Source organism: Mustelus asterias, chromosome 4 (genome assembly GCF_964213995.1).
Source record: "Mustelus asterias chromosome 4, sMusAst1.hap1.1, whole genome shotgun sequence".
NCBI classification, from domain to species: Eukaryota; Metazoa; Chordata; class Chondrichthyes; order Carcharhiniformes; family Triakidae; genus Mustelus; species Mustelus asterias.
In genome coordinates, this window is record NC_135804.1 from 58,826,872 (window position 1) to 58,846,930 (window position 20,059).

General features: G+C 44.4%; 1 protein-coding gene across 1 annotated transcript; it reads right to left on the bottom strand.

The window, feature by feature from the left end:
• Positions 1–5,576: 5,576 nt before the first annotated feature.
• On the bottom strand, positions 5,577–17,507 carry LOC144492423 (uncharacterized). The gene is made up of 5 exons (XM_078210431.1): positions 17,501–17,507; positions 15,611–15,718; positions 14,967–15,010; positions 7,970–8,080; positions 5,577–6,145 (listed from the first exon to the last, which is right to left on the bottom strand). Exons 1-5 carry the CDS (start codon positions 17,505–17,507, stop codon positions 6,002–6,004), a joined length of 414 nt encoding a protein of 137 aa, XP_078066557.1. The 3' UTR covers positions 5,577–6,001.
• Positions 17,508–20,059: the final 2,552 nt, after the last annotated feature.

The following is a 20,059-nucleotide window of genomic DNA, read 5'->3' on the forward strand; positions in this document are numbered from 1 at the left end:
AAATGTTGCAGTTTATACAATGTTTTGCCTTAAGATTGGTTGGTGCCAGGAGAGAACTGTAAGGATAGTAAAGTAAGAATGGGTCCATTACTAGTGGGAGTGATTTCAAAAAAATATTACTTTAGTGTGCAGCACTTGACTTGATATAGTCTTATCAAATGCCAGGAGGACTATCACTGGTCTTGCTGTAGCTTTGACAACCTAAAAGAAATAATAAACAGTTGATTATACTTTTTGTGGTTTCACTCCATCTCCTTCCATGTTGGCCCCTGTTTCTTATCACCTTTCCACGCCGCCCCCCCCCCCCCCCCCCCCCCCCCACCTGCCAAATAAAAATTTAAAATTGATCTCCATTTTCAGCAAAGTAGCCCTGTGGAATTTCATAATCTGTGTATACAGTCCCTGTATTCTTATTTATGGAACCTGACCATGGTTCCTGTATCTTCTGACCCATAGGAATTAGTTGATTTACAATGGTGAACCTTGTGCATAAACAATGTGTTTAGCCAGCTGGCACATTTGGTATCACTGCAATGAAAACTGCAGCGGTTAGCACTGCTGTCTCAGTGCCAGGGACCCAGGTGCGATTCCTGGCTTGGGTCACTGTGTGGAGTTTGCGCATTCTCCTAATGTGTACGTGGATTTCTTCCAGATGCTCCAGTTTCCTTCCACACTCCAAAGATGTGCTGGTTAGGTTGGCCATGCTAAATTGCCCCTTAGTGTCAGGGGGTTAGTAGGGTTATGGGATAGGTCCTGGGTGGGATTGTGATTGGCCGCTTCCTGCACTGTAGGAATTCTATGATAGCACAGTTGGTGTCTGTTAGCTAAATTGTTTCCTTGACCCTGTTGGATCTTTGGGGTTGACTAACTGAACTGTACTTCCCTGGGAGCAGCACAAAAATGAAGCAATTTTTCAGTAGTTGCTGTCAAAAGTATTCTGACTAGCCTAGTTATGTTTTCTCCTTTTTTAAAAGGTAGGATTATGTTGTTGCGGGCAATAGGCTTATCTGTCCCTCTATTGAAACTGGATAACTTATTCTTGGGTTCTATTAAACAGTTTGAATTTTGTGGAATGGTGGTGCATTGAATTTCCCATTATCCTATGCCACATGGTTGGTGATTACAATACATGTTTGCTGTTGCCTCAAACAGAACAAATTTTTAAAAAAACTTGTTAAACACAATAAATATTTGTTTTATTAAAGTTGAATTGATTGGCACTTAATGCTCCAAAAGGAATATCCAAGTCTGATCTCAAACCATGGAATTTCAATTTTAAGAACTATCATAAACTGACATTACAAAATCTGTATGACTTGGTTGATATTGTTTCAAACTTGAGCAAATTTATAACATGCTACCCAAAGTAATAAAATATTTGCAAAGCCTTCTTGGTATGAAAAGGAACTGATATTAGACTTGTTCCATTGGATAAGTGACCAATTCTCCTGTTTTACCACCTTGGCTTTGTGGATTCTCACCATTGTTCTGTACTTTAATTGCGATGAATGAAACTCTACGGTTAATGAACAAATATCAGGAGGCCTTGTGGCACAGTGGGTACCTGCTTCTGAGGCAGAAGCTCTGGGTTCAAGTCTGACACAGTAAGAGTTTTAACAACACCAGTTTAAAGTCCAGCAGGTTTATTTGGTAGCAAATGCCATTAGCTTTCGGAGCGCTGTTCCTTCGTCAGATGGAGTGGATATCTGCTCTCAAACAGGGCATACAGAGACATAAAATCAAGTTACAGAATACTGATTAGAATGCAAATCTCTACAGCCAGCCAGGTCTTAAAGATGCAGACAATGTGAGTGAAGGGAACATTAAACACAGGTTAAAGAGATGTGTATTGTCTCCAGACAGGACAGCCAGTCAGATTCTGCAAGTCCAGGAGGCAAGCTGTGGGGGTTACTGATAGTGTGACATAAACCCAGCATCCCAATTTAGGCTGTCCTCATATGTGCGGAACCTGGCTATCAGTTTCTGCTCAGCGACTCTGCACTGTCGTGTGTCGTGGAGAACGCTTACCCGAAGATCTGAATGCCCGTGACCGCTGAAGTGCTCCCCCACAGGAAGAGAACAGTCTTGCCTGGTGATTGTTGAGCGTTGTTCATTTATCTGTTGTTGTAGTGTCTGCATGGTATCCTCAATGTACCATGCCTCGGGACATCCTTTCCTGCAGCGTATCAGGTAGACAACGTTGGCTGAGTTGCAAGAGTAGGTATCGTGTACCTGGTAGATGGTGTTCTCACATGAGATAATGGCATCTGTGTCGATGATCCAGCACGTCTTGCAGAGGTTGCTGTGGCAGGGTTGTGTGGTATTGTGGTCACTGTTCTCCTGAAGGCTGGGTAGTTTGCTGTGGACATTGGTCTGAGGTTGTGCGGTTGTTTGAAGGCAAGAAGTGCGGGTGTGGGGATGGCCTTGGTGAGATGTTCGTCTTCATCAATGACATGTTGAAGGCTCCGGAGGAGATGCTGTAGCTTCTCCGCTCTGGGGAAGTACTGGACGATGAAGGGTACTGTGTCCTGTGTTTGTCTTCTGAGGAGGTTGGTGTGGTTTTTTGCTGTGGCGTGTCGGAACTGTCGATCGATGAGTCAAGCGCTATATCCTGTTATGAGGGCATCTTTCAGCGTCTGGAGGTGTCTGTTGCGATCCTCCTCATCCGAGCAGATCCTGTGTAAAAGGAAGGCTTGTCTGTAGGGGATGGCTTCTTTAACGTGTTTAGGGTGGAAGCTGGAGAAGTGGAGCACCGTGAGGTTATCCATGGGCTTGCGGTACAGTGAGGTGCTGAGGTGACTATGCTTAATGGAGATGCGTGTATCCAAGAATGCAACTGATTCCGGAGAGTAGTCCATGGTGAGTCTGATGGTGGGATGGAACTTGTTGATGTCGTCGTTGTTTCAGTGATTGTTCACCATGAGTCCAAAGGAAGAAAATGTCATCGGTGTATCTAGTGTATAGCATCGGTTGAAGGTCCTGTGCGGTGAAGAAGTCTTGTTCGAACCTGTGGATGGAGGTGTTGGCATATTGAGGTGCGAATTTGGTCCCCATGGCTGTTCCATGTGTCTGGGTGAAGAACTGGTTGTTGAAGGTGAAGACATTGTGGTCCAGGATGAAGCGGATGAGTTGTAAAATTACATCTGGAAACTGGCAGTTGTCGGCGTTGAGTACTGAGGCCGTTGCAGCAATGCCATCATCATGGGGGATGCGGGTGTAGAGTGCCGAGACATCCATTGTGATGAGTGCTCCTGGTTCAACTGCTCCATGTGTGCTGATCAAGACCTTTTTGATCCAGACCTTCAGAGCACCCTCCGTGCTCTTATCCCACATACTCCCCGCATTGGAGATCTCTACTGCCTCCCGAAGATACACAAGGCAAACACACCCGGCTGTCCCATCATATCGGGCAACGGGGCCCTGTGCAAGAACCCCTCCAGCTACATCGAGGGCATCCTGAAACCAATTGTACAAAGAACCCCCAGCTTTTGTCGCAAAACTACGGACTTCCTACAGAAACCCAGCGCACATGGAGCAGTTGAACCAGGAGCACTCCTCATCACAATGGATGTCTCGGCACTCTACACCAGCATCCCCCACGATGATGGCATTGCTGTAACGGCCTCAGTACTCAACGCCGACATCTGCCAGTTTCCAGATGTAGTTTTACAACTCATCCTGGACCACAATGTCTTCACCTTCAACAACCAGTTCTTCATCCAGACCCATGGAACAGCCATGGGGACCAAATTCACACCTCAATATGCCAACATCTTCATCCACAGTTTCGAACAAGACTTCTTCACCGCACAGGACCTTCAACCGATGCTATACACTAGATACATCGATGACATTTTCTTCCTTTTTGGACTCTCAGTTGTTTCAGTGATTGTTCACCATATGATGACATCAACAAGTTCCATCCCACCATCAGACTCACCATGGACTACTCTCCGGAATCATTTGCATTCTTGGACACACTCGTCTCCATTAAGGATGGTCACCTCAGCACCTCACTGTACCCCAAACCCACGGATAACCTCACGATGCTCCACTTTCCAGCTTCCACCCTAAACATGTTAAAGAAGCCACCCACTACGGACAAGCCCTCCGTATACACAGGATCTGCTCAGATGAGGAGGATTGCAACAGACACCTCCCAGACGCTGAAAGATGCCCTCATAAAAGGGCGGCACGGTAGCACAGTGGTTAGAACTGCTGCTTCACAGTTCCTGGGACATGTGTTTGATTCCCGGCTTGGGTCACTGTCTGTGTGGAGTTTGCACATTCTCCTTGTGTCTGTGTGGGATTCCTCCAGGTGCTCCGGTTTCCTCCCAAAGTCCAAAGATGTGCGGGTTAGGTTGATTGGCCATGCTAAAATTGCCCCTTAGTGTGTCCTGGGATGCGTGGATCAGTGGGTAAAATATGTAGGGATATGGGGGTGGGGTCGAGGTGGGATTGTGGTTGGTAAAGACTCGATGGGCCAAATGGCCTCTTTCTGTACTGTAGGGTTTCTATGACTAAGAACAGGATATGGCGCTCGACTCATCGATCGACAGTTCCGACGCGCCACAGTGTAAAACCGCACCGACCTCCTCAGAAGACAAACACAGGACACGGTGGACAGAGTACCCTTTGTCGTCCAGTACTTCCCCGGAGCGGAGAAGCTACGGCATCTCCTCCGGAGCCTTGATGTCATTGCTGAAGACTAACATCTCGCCAAGGCCACACCCCCACTTCTTGCCTTCAACCAACCGCACAACCTCAAACAGACCATTGTCCGCAGCAAACTACCCAGCCTTCAGGAGAACAGTGACCATGACACCACACAACCCTGCCACAGCAACCTCTGCAAGACGTGCCAGATCATTGACACGGATGCCGTCATCTCACGTGAGAACACCATCTACCAGGTACACGGTACCTACTCTTGCAACTCGACCAACGTTGTCTACCTGATACACTGAAGGAAAGGATGTACATTGGGGAAACCATGCAGACAGTACGACAACGGATAAATGAACATCGCTCGACAATCAGCAGGCAAGACTGTTCTCTTCCTGTGGGGGAGCACTTCAGCGGTCACGGGCATTCAGCCTCTGATCTTCGGGTAAGCGTTCTCCAAGGCGGCCTTCACGACACACGACAGCGCAGAGTCGCTGAGCAGAAACTGATAGCCAAGTTCCGCACACATGAGGACGGCCTAAACTGGGATGTTGGGTTTATGTCACACTATCAGTAACCCCCACAGCTTGCCTCCTGGACTTGCAGAATCTGACTGGCTGTCCTGTCTGGAGACAATACACATCTCTTTAACCTGTGTTTAATGCTCCCTCCACTCACATTGTCTGTATCTTTAAGACCTGGTTGGCTGTAGAGATTCACATTCTAATCAGTATTCTGTAACTTGATTTTGTGTCTCTGTATACCCTGTTTGAGAGCAGATATCCACTGCATCTAACGAAGGAGCAGCGCTCCGAAAGCTAATGGCATTTGCTACCAAATAAACCTGTTCGACTTTAACCTGGTGTTAAAACTCTTACTGTGTTTACCCCAGTCCAACGCTGGCATCTCCACATCATGACTGCCTTCAAGTCTGACTCCAGGAGTTGCTGGTCAAGGAATGTTGCTAAATAAGTTGAGTAACTTGTGAATCCTTAACGTACACCAACGGTAGACAGTAAGAACAGGAGAAATTTCCATTACATGGTCAGCCATGTGATGGAAATTAATTGAAGCCTCTACCATCACTATCCATAGTCTTGGGGTACAACATAATGTAATGGTGTGTTACTAGAGCAACTGACTCCTTGGAGGGTTAAATTGCTGGTGTCTATCAGACTGGTACCAATAGTCTGGGGGTTAATCCAACTGGAGTGGATTGGGACCTGCCTCCTGGCTGTGAGATCTGAGTGCTGTAGGTTAGACCTGCCTTCAGGCAGGGTAGAGGAATCGAATACCCTGGGTCTACAACTATAAAAAGCTCAATTTTGTGTTGTTTTTAGATTCTCGACTTCTCTCTCTTTGTCATGTTTACTTCTGCATACTCTACATGTTTGTCTTGCTGTTTAGATTTTGATGTTTTCTTGAAGTCAGCGAGCTGCAGAGTGGCGTAAGTCAGCTTGTTATCTCCGCTTTGTTTAGTCTGTGAAAGCAATTTTTAATACCTGTTAACTCGTCAGCTCATTACTTGAGGCAATCAGATTTTTAAAAAGGCTGTAATGAAGTTTTCTCTAATTTCAAGTCACAGTTAATAAGAACACACAGCCCATCAAGTTTAACCAGCTCTCTGTGGAGCAATTTAGTCCCCTTTTATGCTGACAAAAAGTGGCCATCCAATTTCCTTTTGAAATTATTGGTCTCTGCTTCCCTCTATCCCTGGCAGCCCACAAACCTATCTCCAACCTGTTTTTAACCCCCACCCCCTCCCCCCAACATCCCTTGCTCAAAAGCTTCATTCTTGTACTATCAGCTAATGGGAACACCACAATGAATCTCTGCTCCAGGGAGAGCAACACGAGCTTTTTCATGCCTAGAACCATTGTTACATTTCCTCTTTTAGTGCCCACACATACTAATGTGTGCTGACCTGAGCAGGCTGCAAAACCTGTGGCCTAACCAAAACTTTATAAAGCTTGAATATTAGGACCATGGAATCCATCAAGTGTGCACTGACTATCCAGGCCCACTACCCCCTCTATCCTATAACCCTGTGCCTTTAGTATACCTAACGTACACAATCTACTTGTCATGTTTTACTCACCACTCCCTTACTATGTCCTGCACTACCACCTTCAAAGATTGATGCACGTAGACTCCCAGTTCCCTCTGTTCTGCACACTCTTTAGAACTGCGCCAGTACATCGATGATGTTTATCCTTATCCCTTCTGCCAAAGTCCAGCACCTTGTGTTTTTAGATTGCATTTTGCCACTTATCTGTCTATTCTTTTGTCCTGATGCAGCCCATTAAAACTCATCCTTTGTTAGCTCCTCCAAGTTTGGTATCATTGACAATTGTTTGTATTGGTTTTATTTTGAGTCTCTCTCCTCTTCAAAGTCCTCCCCCAAATTGTGTTGGTATTCTGTTTCAATCTTCGAGTTCCCCTGCTATTATAACCAATTTAAGACAGCAGATGCATACTTCAATTGAAATAACAGACAAATGAATTTCATACTTGCAGACTGGTGGTTACTTGTATGCTGGGATGACGTGGCTACATATGGGGTCACGTGGCAGGAGTGCAGGTAGACACACAGCATGCTGCTCAGAGTATTCCATAAACTGTTATTGTTCTAATACTTGGTCGCCAGTTATTGGAACCCAGCAAAGAATATTTGAAAAGCTGGTGTTACAATTGGTGCTTATGACTGAATTTTGCATGAGCCCAGCTAATCTATCTGATCTACTTACCCCTGGGGAAAGGCTCCAAGGTCCTGTTTACCCACTGGCTTCCTCTCCCCTCTTTCCCCCCAAATCTCTGGGCCATGAGGCAAATATGAATGCTGGCTGAGATCAGTCAACACCATCAGTTGGTTGATTAAAATGTGGGGCCTTCACAATTGCTGCAGCTCAGTGTAGTACCATTTAACACTGAGGGTGTTTCAATGAATGATCTGAGCTATACCTGGAAATATACAATACTCTTCTCTATCTGTATGGGTTTGCATTTTTCCTGGTGTTGGTTTCGACAGGGGCGTTGTTAGTTGAGTTTCTTATTTTGTGGTTTAGAACAATCATTACTGTAGCCAGCCCCAAAAAGGGAACAGAGTCCAGTGCCCTTTTTATATTGCCTCTGATTTGCTTTTTCCAACTAAATCAGTTGGAGAGATGCTGGTGCTTTAGGACTCTTTATTCTGTCCAATAAAGTCAAAACCACACTGTGCAGTTTCAGTAATGATTGTGATAACAGTGTTGATCTTGAATGAAAATAGCTTGGGTATTAATTGACCCCAGTCCCTTCGTCCTACCTGGGAATAGATGGTGTGCTCTTTCTCATGTCTCCGTTTGGAGGATCCATTGTCATGTTTCAAGTTTAGACTGGCATAGGCAACAGTTTCATTATTTGGTCCTTGTTGAACCTGCAAAAAAAATGGAATATTGGTTGAGAGTCATCTATCAACATTTGGAACTGAGTCTGAGAATGTAAATATGTAGACGGTAACTGATAACATTCGGGTACCATTACACACTATCCACTGATGTAATCTAATATTTCACAAATTATTTACCCGTATTTACAATTGAGATGATCTTGAGCATCACTAATAACTATCCTATGAACAATGCAAACAAATCATTCCCTCCCCCTTTCTCAATTATCTCCTTTTACTTAATTTGACCTTTTACTTCGACACATTCCATCCCTCAGTAGAAATCTCCAATTCCACTGCCTAACCCAGAGGTGTAGTGTGCAGAACAATTCAGGTACCTGCAGCCAATCTGAATGAGCTAAGACACCAGAGGCAGGGATAGAAGCACGTAACAATGTAAGGATTAGGAGTAAAACTAGGCCACATGACCCATTGGCATGCTCCACCATTCAATAGGTTAATGGCTGATTTGGTTGAGGTCTCACCTCCACTTTCCTGTTTATCCTCTAAGAAGAAATTCCTCATCTTTGTCTTTGAATACTGTGGTAGGGTGGCATTTGTTGTCTCACTCCATTTAAATAGTTTAAATGATATTCTACGTTGAGTAGTACATAGAAGATAGGAGGAGGCCATTTGGCCCTTGGAGCCTGCTACCCCATTCATCATGATCATGGCTGATCATCCAACTCAATAGCCTAATCCTACTTTCTCCTCCTAACCTTTGATCCCATTCACCCCAAGTGCTTTATCTAGCTGCCTCTTGAATACATTCAATGTTTTGGAACCAACTGATTCCTGTGGTAATGAATTCCACAGGCTCACCACTCTTTGGGTGAAGAAATGTCTCCTCATCTCTCCTAAATGGTCTACCCTGAATCCTCAGACTGTGACCCCTGGTTCTGGACTCCCCCCACCATCGGGAACATCCTCCCTGCGTCTATCCTGTCAAGTCCTGCTAGAATTTTATAAGTCTGAGATTCCCCCCTCATTCATCTGAACTCCAGTGAAAACAATCCTAACCTAGTTAATGTCTCCTCATACATCAGTCCCTATGTGGCACAAATGAAGATGGAGATTAATCATCTCAGCCCTAGTACACCATTGCAGGACTTTCTCAGGGTAGTGCCCGAGACCCAATCGCCTTCAGCTGCTTCATCAATGACATTCATTCAATCAAATATGGGTTTGACTGCACAATGTTCAGCACCATTCGCAACTCCTAACATACTGAAGCAGTCCATGCACAAGTGCAGCAAGACCCAGACAGCATCCAGGTTTTGGCAAACAAGTGGCAAGTAATATTCATGCCACACAAGTGCCAGGCAATGACCATCTCCAACAAGAGATGATCCATTGCCCCTTGACACTTGATGACATTACCGTCACTGAATCCCACACTATCAATATTCATTGACCAGAAACTGAACTGGACTAGCCATAAAAATACTGTCACTACTAGAGCAAAGTGAAAGTTAAGAATCCTGTGGCGAGTAACTCACTTCCTGACTCCCCAAATCCTGTCCACCATCTACAAGGCAAAAGTCAGGAGTGTAATGGAATACTGTCCATTTGCCTGGATAAATGCAGCTCCAAAAACACTGAAGAAGCCGGACACCATTCAGGACAAAGCAGCCCAATTGATTGATACCCTTTCTCAAACTATCTACAAGATGCATTGCAGGCGCTGAGGTTCCGAAGGCAGAACCTTCCAAACACACGGCCACTACCGTCCAGAAGGATAAGGTCAGCTGATACCTGCAAACACCACCACCTGTACAAAGAACAAACAAAGAACAGTACAGCACAGGAAACAGGCCCTTGGGCCCTCCGAGCCTGTGCCACTCATTGGTCCAACTAGATCATTCGTTTGTATCCCTCCATTCCCAGACTGCTCATGTGACTATCCAGGTAAGGCTTAAACAATGCCAGCGTGTCTGCCTCCACCACCCTACTTGGTAGCGCATTCCAGGCCCCCACCACTCTCTGTGTAAAAAACGTCCCTCTGATATCTGAGTTATACCTCGCCCCTTGAGCCCGTGACCCCTCGTGATCGTCACCTCCGACCTGGGAAAAAGCTTCCCACTGTTCACCCTATCTATACCCTTCATAATTTTGTACACCTCTATTAGGTCTCCCCTCATTCTCCGTAGTTCCAGGGAGAACAAGCCCAGTTTACCCAATCTTGTAAGTTCCCCTCCAAGTCACTTACCATCCTGACTTTGAAATTCATGCTACTCCTTCACTATCCTTGGGTCGAAATCCTGTGATTCCTTTGATAACAACACTGTGGGTGCACCTCAGGAACTGCAGCAGTTCAAGAAGGCAGCTTATCACCACCTTCTCAAGGACAAATAGGGATGGTCAGCAAATGGTAGTTTTTAAAAATTCATTGGTGGGATATGGGTGTCGCTGGCTGGCCAGCATTTATTGCCCATCCCTAGTTGCCCTTGAGAAGGCAGTGGTGAGCCACGTTCTTAAATCACTGCAGTCCATGTGCTGTGGGTTGACCCACAATGCCATTGAGGGAATTCCAGGGTTTTGACCAAACAACTGTGAAGGAACAGCAGCAATATATTTCCAAGTCAGGACGGTAAGTGCCTTGGAGGGGAACTTGTGGTGGTGCTCCCATGTATCTGCTGCCTTTGTCCTTCTCGATGGAAGTGGTCGTGGGTTTGGAAGGTGCTGTCCAAGAATCATTGGTGAATTGCTGCAGTGCATCTTGTAGATAGTACACACTGCTGCTATTGAGCGTCAGTGGTGCAGTGAGTGGATGTTGTCAAGCTTCTTGAATGTTGTTGGAGCTGTACCCATCCAGACAAGTGGGAAGTATTCCATCACACTCCTGACTTGTGCCTTGTAGATGGTGAATAGTTTTTGGGAAGTCAGGAGGTGAGTTACTTGCCACAGTATTCCTAGCCTTTGACCTGCTCTTGTAGCCACTGTGTTTACGTGGTGGGTCCACTTGAGTTTCTGGTCAATGATCACCCCAAGGATGTTGAGAGTGGGGAATTCAGTGATGGTAACACCATTGAATATCAAGAGGCGGTGGTTAGCGTGTCTTTTATTGGTGATGGTCATTGCTTGGCATTTGTGTGGTACAAACGTTACTTGCCACTTGTCAGCCCAAGCCTGGATATTGTCCAGATCTTGTTGCATTTGAACATGGACTGCTTCAGTATCTGAGGAGTCGTGAATGGTGCTGAACATTGTGCAATCATCGGCGAACATTCCGACTTCTGACCTTATGACGGAAGGAAGGTTATTGATGAAGCAGCTGAAGGTAGTTGGGTCTAGGACACTGCCCTGAAGGACTCCTGCAGAGATGTCCTGGAGCTGAGATGACTGACCTTCCACAACAACAACCATCTTCCTATCTATCAGGTATGACCCCAACCAGCGGAGAGTTTGCTACTGATACACATTGATTCCAGTTTTGCCAGGACTCCTTGATGCCACACTCATTTGGATGCGGCCTTGATGTCAAGAGCTGTTACTCTCACTTCACCTCTGGAATTCAGCTCTTTTGTCCATGTACTCTAGCTAGCGATGCCCAAATCCCATAAATGAATTAAAGGAGGATAACCTCACATTTTTCCACATTATACATTATCTGCCAAATTTTGAACCACTCACTTAACCCATTAATGTCCCTTTGCAGACTTTGTGTCCTGCTCAGAACTTGCTTTCCCACCCACTTTTTAGTACCATCAATTAATTTAGCTTGTTGGCTGCATGCAAATACAATGATTTCTTTTTACTACATTTCCCTACTCTGACCGTATTTGCTCCTGCACTCTTATGTTTGTATGCTCTGCTCCTGTCAAATTGTGGCTATCATTACTCATATCTTTAACCTGCCGTCTTGCCTTGTTCTTTCTTTTCAACTCTCAGCACTAGGCACCTTCCTAATACCTCTGGTTATGATATCAAATGTGTTAACCAAGCAACTGGGCATATAGGAACATCCTATTTTTGGAACAATTTGAATTATGAAAATATTATCAGTTGGAAGAATATTTCACAATAAATACTAATATTTATCTTGCCCTTACAAATCATAGAATCCCTACAGTGCACAAAGAGGCCATTCAGCCCATCATGTCTACACTGACTCTCAACATAGCATCTTTCCCAGGCCCATCCCACACCCTATCCTCATAACCCTACATATTTACCTCACTAATCCCCCTAACCCTACATGTCTTGGGATACCAAGAGGCAATTTAGCATGGCCAATTCACCTAACCAGCACATCTTTGGACTGTGGGAGGTAACCGGACAGGGGGAGAATGTGCAAGCTCCACACATTCACCCAAGGTTGGAATTGATCCCAGGTCCCTGGTGCTATAAGGCAGCAGGGCTCACCACTGTGCCACCCTTAATAATAAAGGCATGTGGGCAAAAAAAGAATTGATGCTAAAACATTATAAATCACTTGTAAGTCCTCATTGGTGTATCATGCCCCATTCTGGGAACAACATTGTTGGGAGTGTTAGAAAGCAGGGGTAGGTTCAAGTGATCTCAGTCTGTATTGTTGGATATTAGAAATAAGGTATGGATTTAAGTGAGTTTAATTTAATGTTTCTGTGTAAGAAAGGATAAAACTCCGATTAGATTCTTGTTAAACAAAGGTGCATACATGTATGGGGCGGGGGGGGGGGGGGGGGGGAGGGCGGAGTTGTTGGTTTCATTTTAAACTGTTTCTATTGTACTTAGAGAGTTTACAGCATGAAAAGTAAGCAAGAGCTTGGAGAAAGATTGAGCTTTTGTTTAGCAACTAGGGACCATCTTTAAGGAAAAAGACCTTGTGTTTTTAATTTAACTGAACCCATGGCAGATAGAACTTAGCAGCTAGAGAGACAGCAGCTCACTCAGCTCTGCCAGAAGCAAGACAGTGAAGTAATAGGCAAGAATGCATGTCTCAGAAACTAAAAAACAGTTAGTTCTAGAAACCAGAGAATGAAAAGAGAGGTCGCAGGAAACTGAAGTTTTGAGAACAAGACTGAAAGAAACTGAACAATTGTACTATTTATTGAAGTTAAGGACAGAGCTGAGAAGTACAGACTTAGTGATGCTGCTTAGTGAGAAGCCAAAGGTCTGAAGTAATCATAGGGTTGGTGATATCTTGTTGCAGCCTGCGAAGCAATAGGTGAAACAATTGTGAAGCAATTGGTGGTTCGATCCCTGAGAGATTGTGTGGAAAACGTGAAAGCACGTGCCTATTCAAGACAAATGAATTACTGAAAGGATAGTTGGAAATCCTGGAAGTGAATCCTTTCTGGAAACAGTTGAGGGAAAGCATTGTTTGAAAGAAGATTTTAAGGCATGCCTTTTCGAGAGTGATGATGTGGAGTTGCTGGCGTTGGACTAGTGTAGGCACAGTAAGTCGTCTCACAACACCAGGTTAATGTCCAACAGGTTTACTTGGTAGCACGAGCTTTCGGAGCTTTTGGAGCACTGCTCCTTCATCAGGTGAGTCTCTCCTGACGAAGGAGCAGCGTTCCGAAAGCTCATGCTACCAAATAAACCTGTTGGACTTTAACCTGGTGTTGTGAGACTACTTACTTTCCGAGAGTAGAGTCTAAAAACACTCGTGTGAATGCTGGAGTACAGTGATGTTAGTTGGCTCACAGTGTAATAAGCATCTGGGAGATTTGAGGGAAAAAAACATAGAAGTTCGACTGGGTGGCATTTGCCACTGGATTTCAGAGTGGGTGTTTTCTGACCACAGTTAGCCTGTTGCGTTACAAAGATGGTGTATTTATTGAGAATATTCTAGCCTAAGATGTATTTTGCAACCTGAGTCAACCTTAAGATTTTCTGTTGTTAACAGCTCATTGACAGTCCTGTGACTCGGTTCATCCATGTTTTCTAAAATAAAATGTAAAAGTTACGGTCTTTTGAGCGAGGATCTATTCTGGGACCTTCCCTTCCAGTAGCAACATCAATTGGGATTGTAACAGAAGGATGCAAGGCTTGGGAGCAGTTGTCGAGGAGATTTACTAGAACCGTACTGGAGGGAGGGACTTACGTTGGGGAGACTAGAGAACCTATTATTGTTCTCCTCAGAGCAGAGAAAGAGAAAGTGTGTTCAAAATTGGGAGAGATTTTGACGGGTAAATAAGGAGTGTTTTCAATGATGGTTGGTTCAATGTCCAAGAGACAGAGACTTCGGATCATCAAAATCATCAGAGGTAGATGAGCGTTGTAGTCTGGAATGCACTTCCTGAAAAAGGCGGGGGGGGGGGGGGGGGGCAGATGCAGATTCCCTTGAATAAACAAAAATGAAGGATCATATGTAATGAGTGGGGAGTTGGACTAATTGAATAATTATCTCAACTAACTGGCACAAAGAGAATAGCCTCCTCTTGGGGCTGCCCCTTATTTCTTTCGATGCACTTCAGTTCTACGCTCCTAATCTTCACCCATGCAGAGGCGGGTGGGCAGGGGGAAGGAGGAGGACCGCCTCTTGGGCCTGGCCAAGTTGGCCGTTAAGAGGTCCAGGCAGCCGGCAGTCAAGTTGATCGTCTGCCCCTTCACTGCGGCTACGTTCACAGCAAGCTGGATTTGGAGAGGGAGCAGGCTGTGTCTACTGACACATTTCAGGTCGATGGGCGCCACAGGGGCTGGGGATGCATGATCATGCCCCGGTACTGACATTTATGGTTCAGTTAGTTAAGGTCTTTTGCCATTTGTTTTAGTTACAATGTCCCACCCGGCGCTATCATCCTCTGTCCTTTTGATTAATATCAGACCTTTCGTTCTTTTGTAAGATTTAAAAATATGAATTAACTACTTATCGGATTGATTGCAATATTTATTTCTATTCCTCCCTAATCCCTCTTTTTGGAGTATAAAAACATTGTCTTCTTACCGCCTCCTCACTCTGACCGGCTTCCACAGAATTTCTTTTAACACCTGGAGAAAAGAAGAACTTGAGCTTGAGTAACTTTCTGAGTGTCAGCAAAACCAACACCATGCTTTCCATTCTGAACACTTTTACTGTCTAAAGGAAGGAGCCTTGAAAATTGAAATGTTCCATAGTGATGCTACCCCCCAATGGAGCGCACTGCCTTTAGTGTGATAGTGATAAACATGTGAAAAGAGAGTCGGCAAGCTGTTTTATGTCGCTAAATTACAATTGAAATACGACCAGAGGGAGACGTAAAACAGTCTGCCAGTTCCATATCAGCCGTTTTACATTGTCGCAGGAAATAAGAGTGTTTACACTACAAGGTCCTGATATTTTTTAAAATGCGGAACGTTAAGGAGGTGTACAAATTGAATAAACAGTTCGAATGGGAAGATTGAACATCTGCATTTCAAAATTGATTTGCGTTGCCATATTCAACTCTCAATCACATAACACTCTTGTGGCATCAAATTCATTCTTTAAAGATGCAGCAAGGTGCTCTTTATTCCCTATAATGAAGCACTATTCACCCGCCGTTTAAGTCTTAACAATTTAACTGCACATAACAAAATAAAAGTTTGCGGTGAAATAAGAAAGCTTCTTACCAGCTGAAGCTTTTAATTTGAGTCTCGTCAAAATAATTATCAACAGTACAACAGCCAATGCGCCGCCTGCACATCCGAAAATGAGCGTAAATTCGATTCCTGAAATAGCTACAAGATCAACAAATGATTGTAATAAGAAACTATAGAACACAGCGAGAATTATACACAGTCTTGTGTCTAGCAAGGGAGGGCGCGGTGCAAAGTTGTCTTTCCTGTAATTGTGTCCATTTACTCTGTGTGGGGACCGACACTTTTATTTCTATAGGCAGTAGCTATAGAAGGATTATAACGTGACCCAAACGACAGTAACGCGATTTATGGAGGAAACTAATCTATAAAGGCGCAGGAAGTTTCTCTCTCGACGTGAGGGCTTTTCGGTCAGAGTAAAGGGACTTACATTTGTGCCACGCCAGACAGACGCGCACCGGCTACAAAGAGACGCAAAGTTTTTCATTCTTCAGCACTGACAACCAGAGAACACCTACTGTCGCTCTTTGTAGGTATAAGAACAGCTTGCATTTATCATTCCAAAACGCCCAAACGCAGCGTTATCAAACACAATCAAAACACAGAAATAATATTATGACAGCTGGAGGTAGAGTTCAGGGAGCGTCGAAAATGAGAGCTGGAAAGGCGGGGCTACTCAGAGTGGGAGTTGGATTCAGACAGCGGAAGGCACTGTGCGGAGATAACGATTTTATCATACATCCAAATCAAATATTCAGGATATAAAAGTGACTCTACTAAAACTGATCATTTTTATGTGTACGTTTATTTCACTTGGCAAGAATTTGACGAGGAATAAGCACATCAATCATAGAACCATAGAAAAGTTGGGGCGGCACGGTAGCACACTGCTGCTTCACAGCTCCAGGGACGTGGGTTCGATTCCCGGCTTGGGTCATTGTATATGTGGAGTTTGCACATTCTCCTCGTGTCTGCGTGGGTTTCCTCCAGGTGCTCCTGTTTCCTCCCACAGTCCAAAGATGTGCGGGTTAGGTTGATTGGCCATGCTAAAATTGCCCCTTAGTGTCCTGAGATGCGTAGGTTAGAGGGATTAGCGGGTAAATATGTAGGGATAAGGGGGTAGGGCCGGGGATTGTGGTCGGTGCAGACTCGATGGGCCAAATGGCCTCTTTCTGCACTGTAGGGCTTCTATGATTCTAAAGTTAAAGCACTGAAGGAGGCCACTCGGCTCATCTTGTCCATGCCAGCTGTATGGTGCCCTTTCAAATCTCACCTTCCTGCGTCCGGCCCATAGCCCTGTGGCTTACTTAAGGTGCAGATCCAGGTACTTTAAAAAAAAGAGTTTAGAGTCTCTGCCTCCACCAACTCAGTAAGAAGTCTCACAACACCAGGTTAAAGTCCAACAGGTTTATTTGGTAGCAAATACCATAAGCTTTCGGAGCACAGCTCCTTCTGAGCCGTTTGTGTAAAAAAAGGCATTCCTCGTGTCTTCTCTCCACCTTCTGCCACTTTTATTAAATCTATGACCCCTGGTTCTAGAATTCTCCGTCAAGGGAAACGATTTCATCCTGTCCATTCTATCTCTTCCCCTCATAATTGTGTACACCTCTATCAAGTCACTTCTCAGACTTCTTTGTTCCAAGGAAAATAATCTCAACCTATCCAATCTCTCTTCATAGCTACACTTTTCTAGCCCTGGCGATCTCCCGTTTTAGGTCTTTTCAGGAAAATGTTCTCCCTCCTCCAGCTACAAACTATCTTGATCATTTTAATTCGTTCCCATTGATGTGACATTGAGATTAAATAAAGTCCACATTAACCCTGTAAATTCGAGTTTGAACAGCTGCCCAGCTACATTAATAATAAATAATACAAATCGGAGTCTTTACCCCTGCTCGTTTCTGTAAATGTTTCGAATCTTACCTTGCATGACGGTGTAGCTGACACTGGCGGGCACCTTAAGGGAGATATGGGATGCCAGGCATGTATAAACTACTCCGTTCTTGAGAGGCTGCGCTTCTTCCAAAGAACTGGAGACCTCAAAAAGACCATCCACTGTCTCGTTTCTCACAGTTTCTATTCCGGCCAGAATTTCCACACCATCTCTTTGCCAGGAGATTTTTAAATCCTCCGGGTAAAATGCAGCCGTTTTACACTCGAATCTTCGAGAAGTCGCTGAATTCTCTTCAATCGGAACGATTTTCAGTGGTGTTGGAGGAACTTTTAACAGGGGGAAAAATCATTTTTGAATTGAAAAGAGTAAATTCTCAATTGCCGAACCTCGATACGCTCTTACAGTCATACTGTGATAATAGTTATGGTGCTGTCGCGTTTTTTTAAACTTCGGGCGTGCATTTATTTTATATAATGTTATACGACGCTCAGCAAAATTGCCGGATGTTTTGCAAGCGGTACACAAAGAGGATCATCCTCCCAGGCATAGTAACAACCAGGAAAGAAAATGTCACTGCTCGGAATTAAAGCCATGATGTGGAGATGCCGGCGTTGGACTGGGGTAAACACAGTAAGAAGTCTCACAACACCAGGTTAAAGTCCAACAGTTTCATTTGCCAAATAAACCTGTTGGACTTTAACCTGGCGTTGTGAGACTTCTTACGGAATTAAAGCAGCAGATCCTGGCGCGGGATTGTGTTTGGCAGCAGTGACCCCGATTCAGATTCCGGTCTGAATGTATCAGAGAGGGAGCACCAACCAGTCGGCATGAACATTGGGTTCTACTCGGGTTTTTCTGTAAGAATCATTGTGGTACTAAACTTTGTGTGTTGGTTTGAAAAATGACCCACTTCAAATATTTAATGTTTCCAAACGTATTTTGTTTTACTGGTTAATGTTAAGATGCGTGAAATCAAGATACCTCCGATATCTAAATTGGCTCCAGACAAGATATAGTTATATGTATAGATTAAAACCCGTGAGTTACCATTGATTACACAACATTTCAATGCCCGTGGTTGAGGTTTCAGATCGTGCAATTTTCACCAAAGCATCTTTCTGGGGGCTGGATGCGAATGTTGGAGTATTTTGCAAGCCAGGATAATTTTTGATAATTATATATCGCTATGTAGGTCACAACACCCAGGGATTAATTCCAGAGATAAAAACAGGCCCCATGTTGGGTAAACTCAGCGGTTTGACTGAGTTTTCATTTCAGATTTCCAGCATCCGCAGTATTTTGCTTTTATTTGACTAGTTAGTTTGCCCTTCTGCAATTTTATTCGATCTGCTGAACACATTTTGTCTGGAGAAGATTCCGCTTCGAGCAGCCCAAAGTTACAATTTTCTGATGTGAACCGCTCTATCTATCTGTCCACTCTATCTCCAATCACCTTTTAACTGGAAGTGAAGTCTCGTTTCATCGATTTATTTATTAGAATCAATCTCCTTAATATTTTTTATTTACAAGTCTACTTTTCCGACATTGTAGCTCCTTGACACAAATTAATAATTTACAAGTATTATTAACTTTCAAAATTATGTTAGTCTTTATTCCCAGCCAAACCTCAGAATTCCTCCATTCTTTCCCCATGGACCTGCTTTAGGTATAATACAAAATGCGACAGAATTCCCGCTGGGGAGAAAGAAGCGCACGGGGACTGTACACAGAAGTAATGAATTACACATAGACGTTTATAGAAATGTTCGGTGGTATCCATTCTCCACTTTACCAGTTGTGAGTGCATCATAGAAAGTCCAGTTGGCGTACCCCAAAGGTTCAAACCAGAGCATCGGGCACCTTAACTGTCCTGTAAAGTCCAGGACCCGGGGTGGAATCCAGCATTGAGGGAAAGATCAAAACCCTCCTTCTCAGAGGATTGTAGGATTCCATTGTGGAAAGATCTTGGAATTTCAAACAAGTTACTAATGGACACAACTACAACATATAAACTGTTATCCTAGGAACAGGGCCCCATTCAGCCCGACTCACTTTGCTCTGCCAACCTTGGTGATAGTGATTCACACTGCTGCCTCACAACGCTAGGGACCCGGGTTCAATTCCGGCCTCGGGTCGGTGTGGAGTTTGCACGTTCTCCCCTTGTCTGCGTGGATTTCCTCCCAATGCTCCGGTTTCCTCCCACACTCCAAAGATGTGCCGATTAGATGGATTGGCCATGCTAAATTGCCCCTTAACATTAGGTGGTTTAGCAGGGTAAATACGTAGGGTTAGGGGGATAGGGCCTGGGTGCGATTGTTGTCGGTGCAGGTTCGATGGGCCAAATGGCCTCCTTCTGTACTGTAGGTATTCTATGATTCTGCCTGATCTCTAACTTAACTCCATTTGTCCGACTTAATTCATACTTAGCCAAAAGCTAGCCGTCGCAAATTTAAGGCAATGACGTAAAGAAAGTGTTACATCAGCAATTTCGAGCAGTGGGCGGAAAAGGGATCTGATTTTGGAAATACTCGTTGCTCTACTCGGGGAATTTTCACCTGAGTTTATCATGAAGGCACTTAGAGTGAGGG

What these genes read in the sequence shown, in the direction of transcription:
- LOC144492423 (XM_078210431.1), bottom strand. An exon ending in CAAATTAAAAGCTTCAGCTG is followed by an intron (nt 15,011 to 15,610) that starts GTAAGAAGCTTT and finishes TCTTTTCTCCAG; the next exon opens with GTGTTAAAAGAAATTCTGTG. An exon ending in CCGGTCAGAGTGAGGAGGCG is followed by an intron (nt 8,081 to 14,966) that starts GTAAGAAGACAA and finishes TTTTTTTTGCAG; the next exon opens with GTTCAACAAGGACCAAATAA.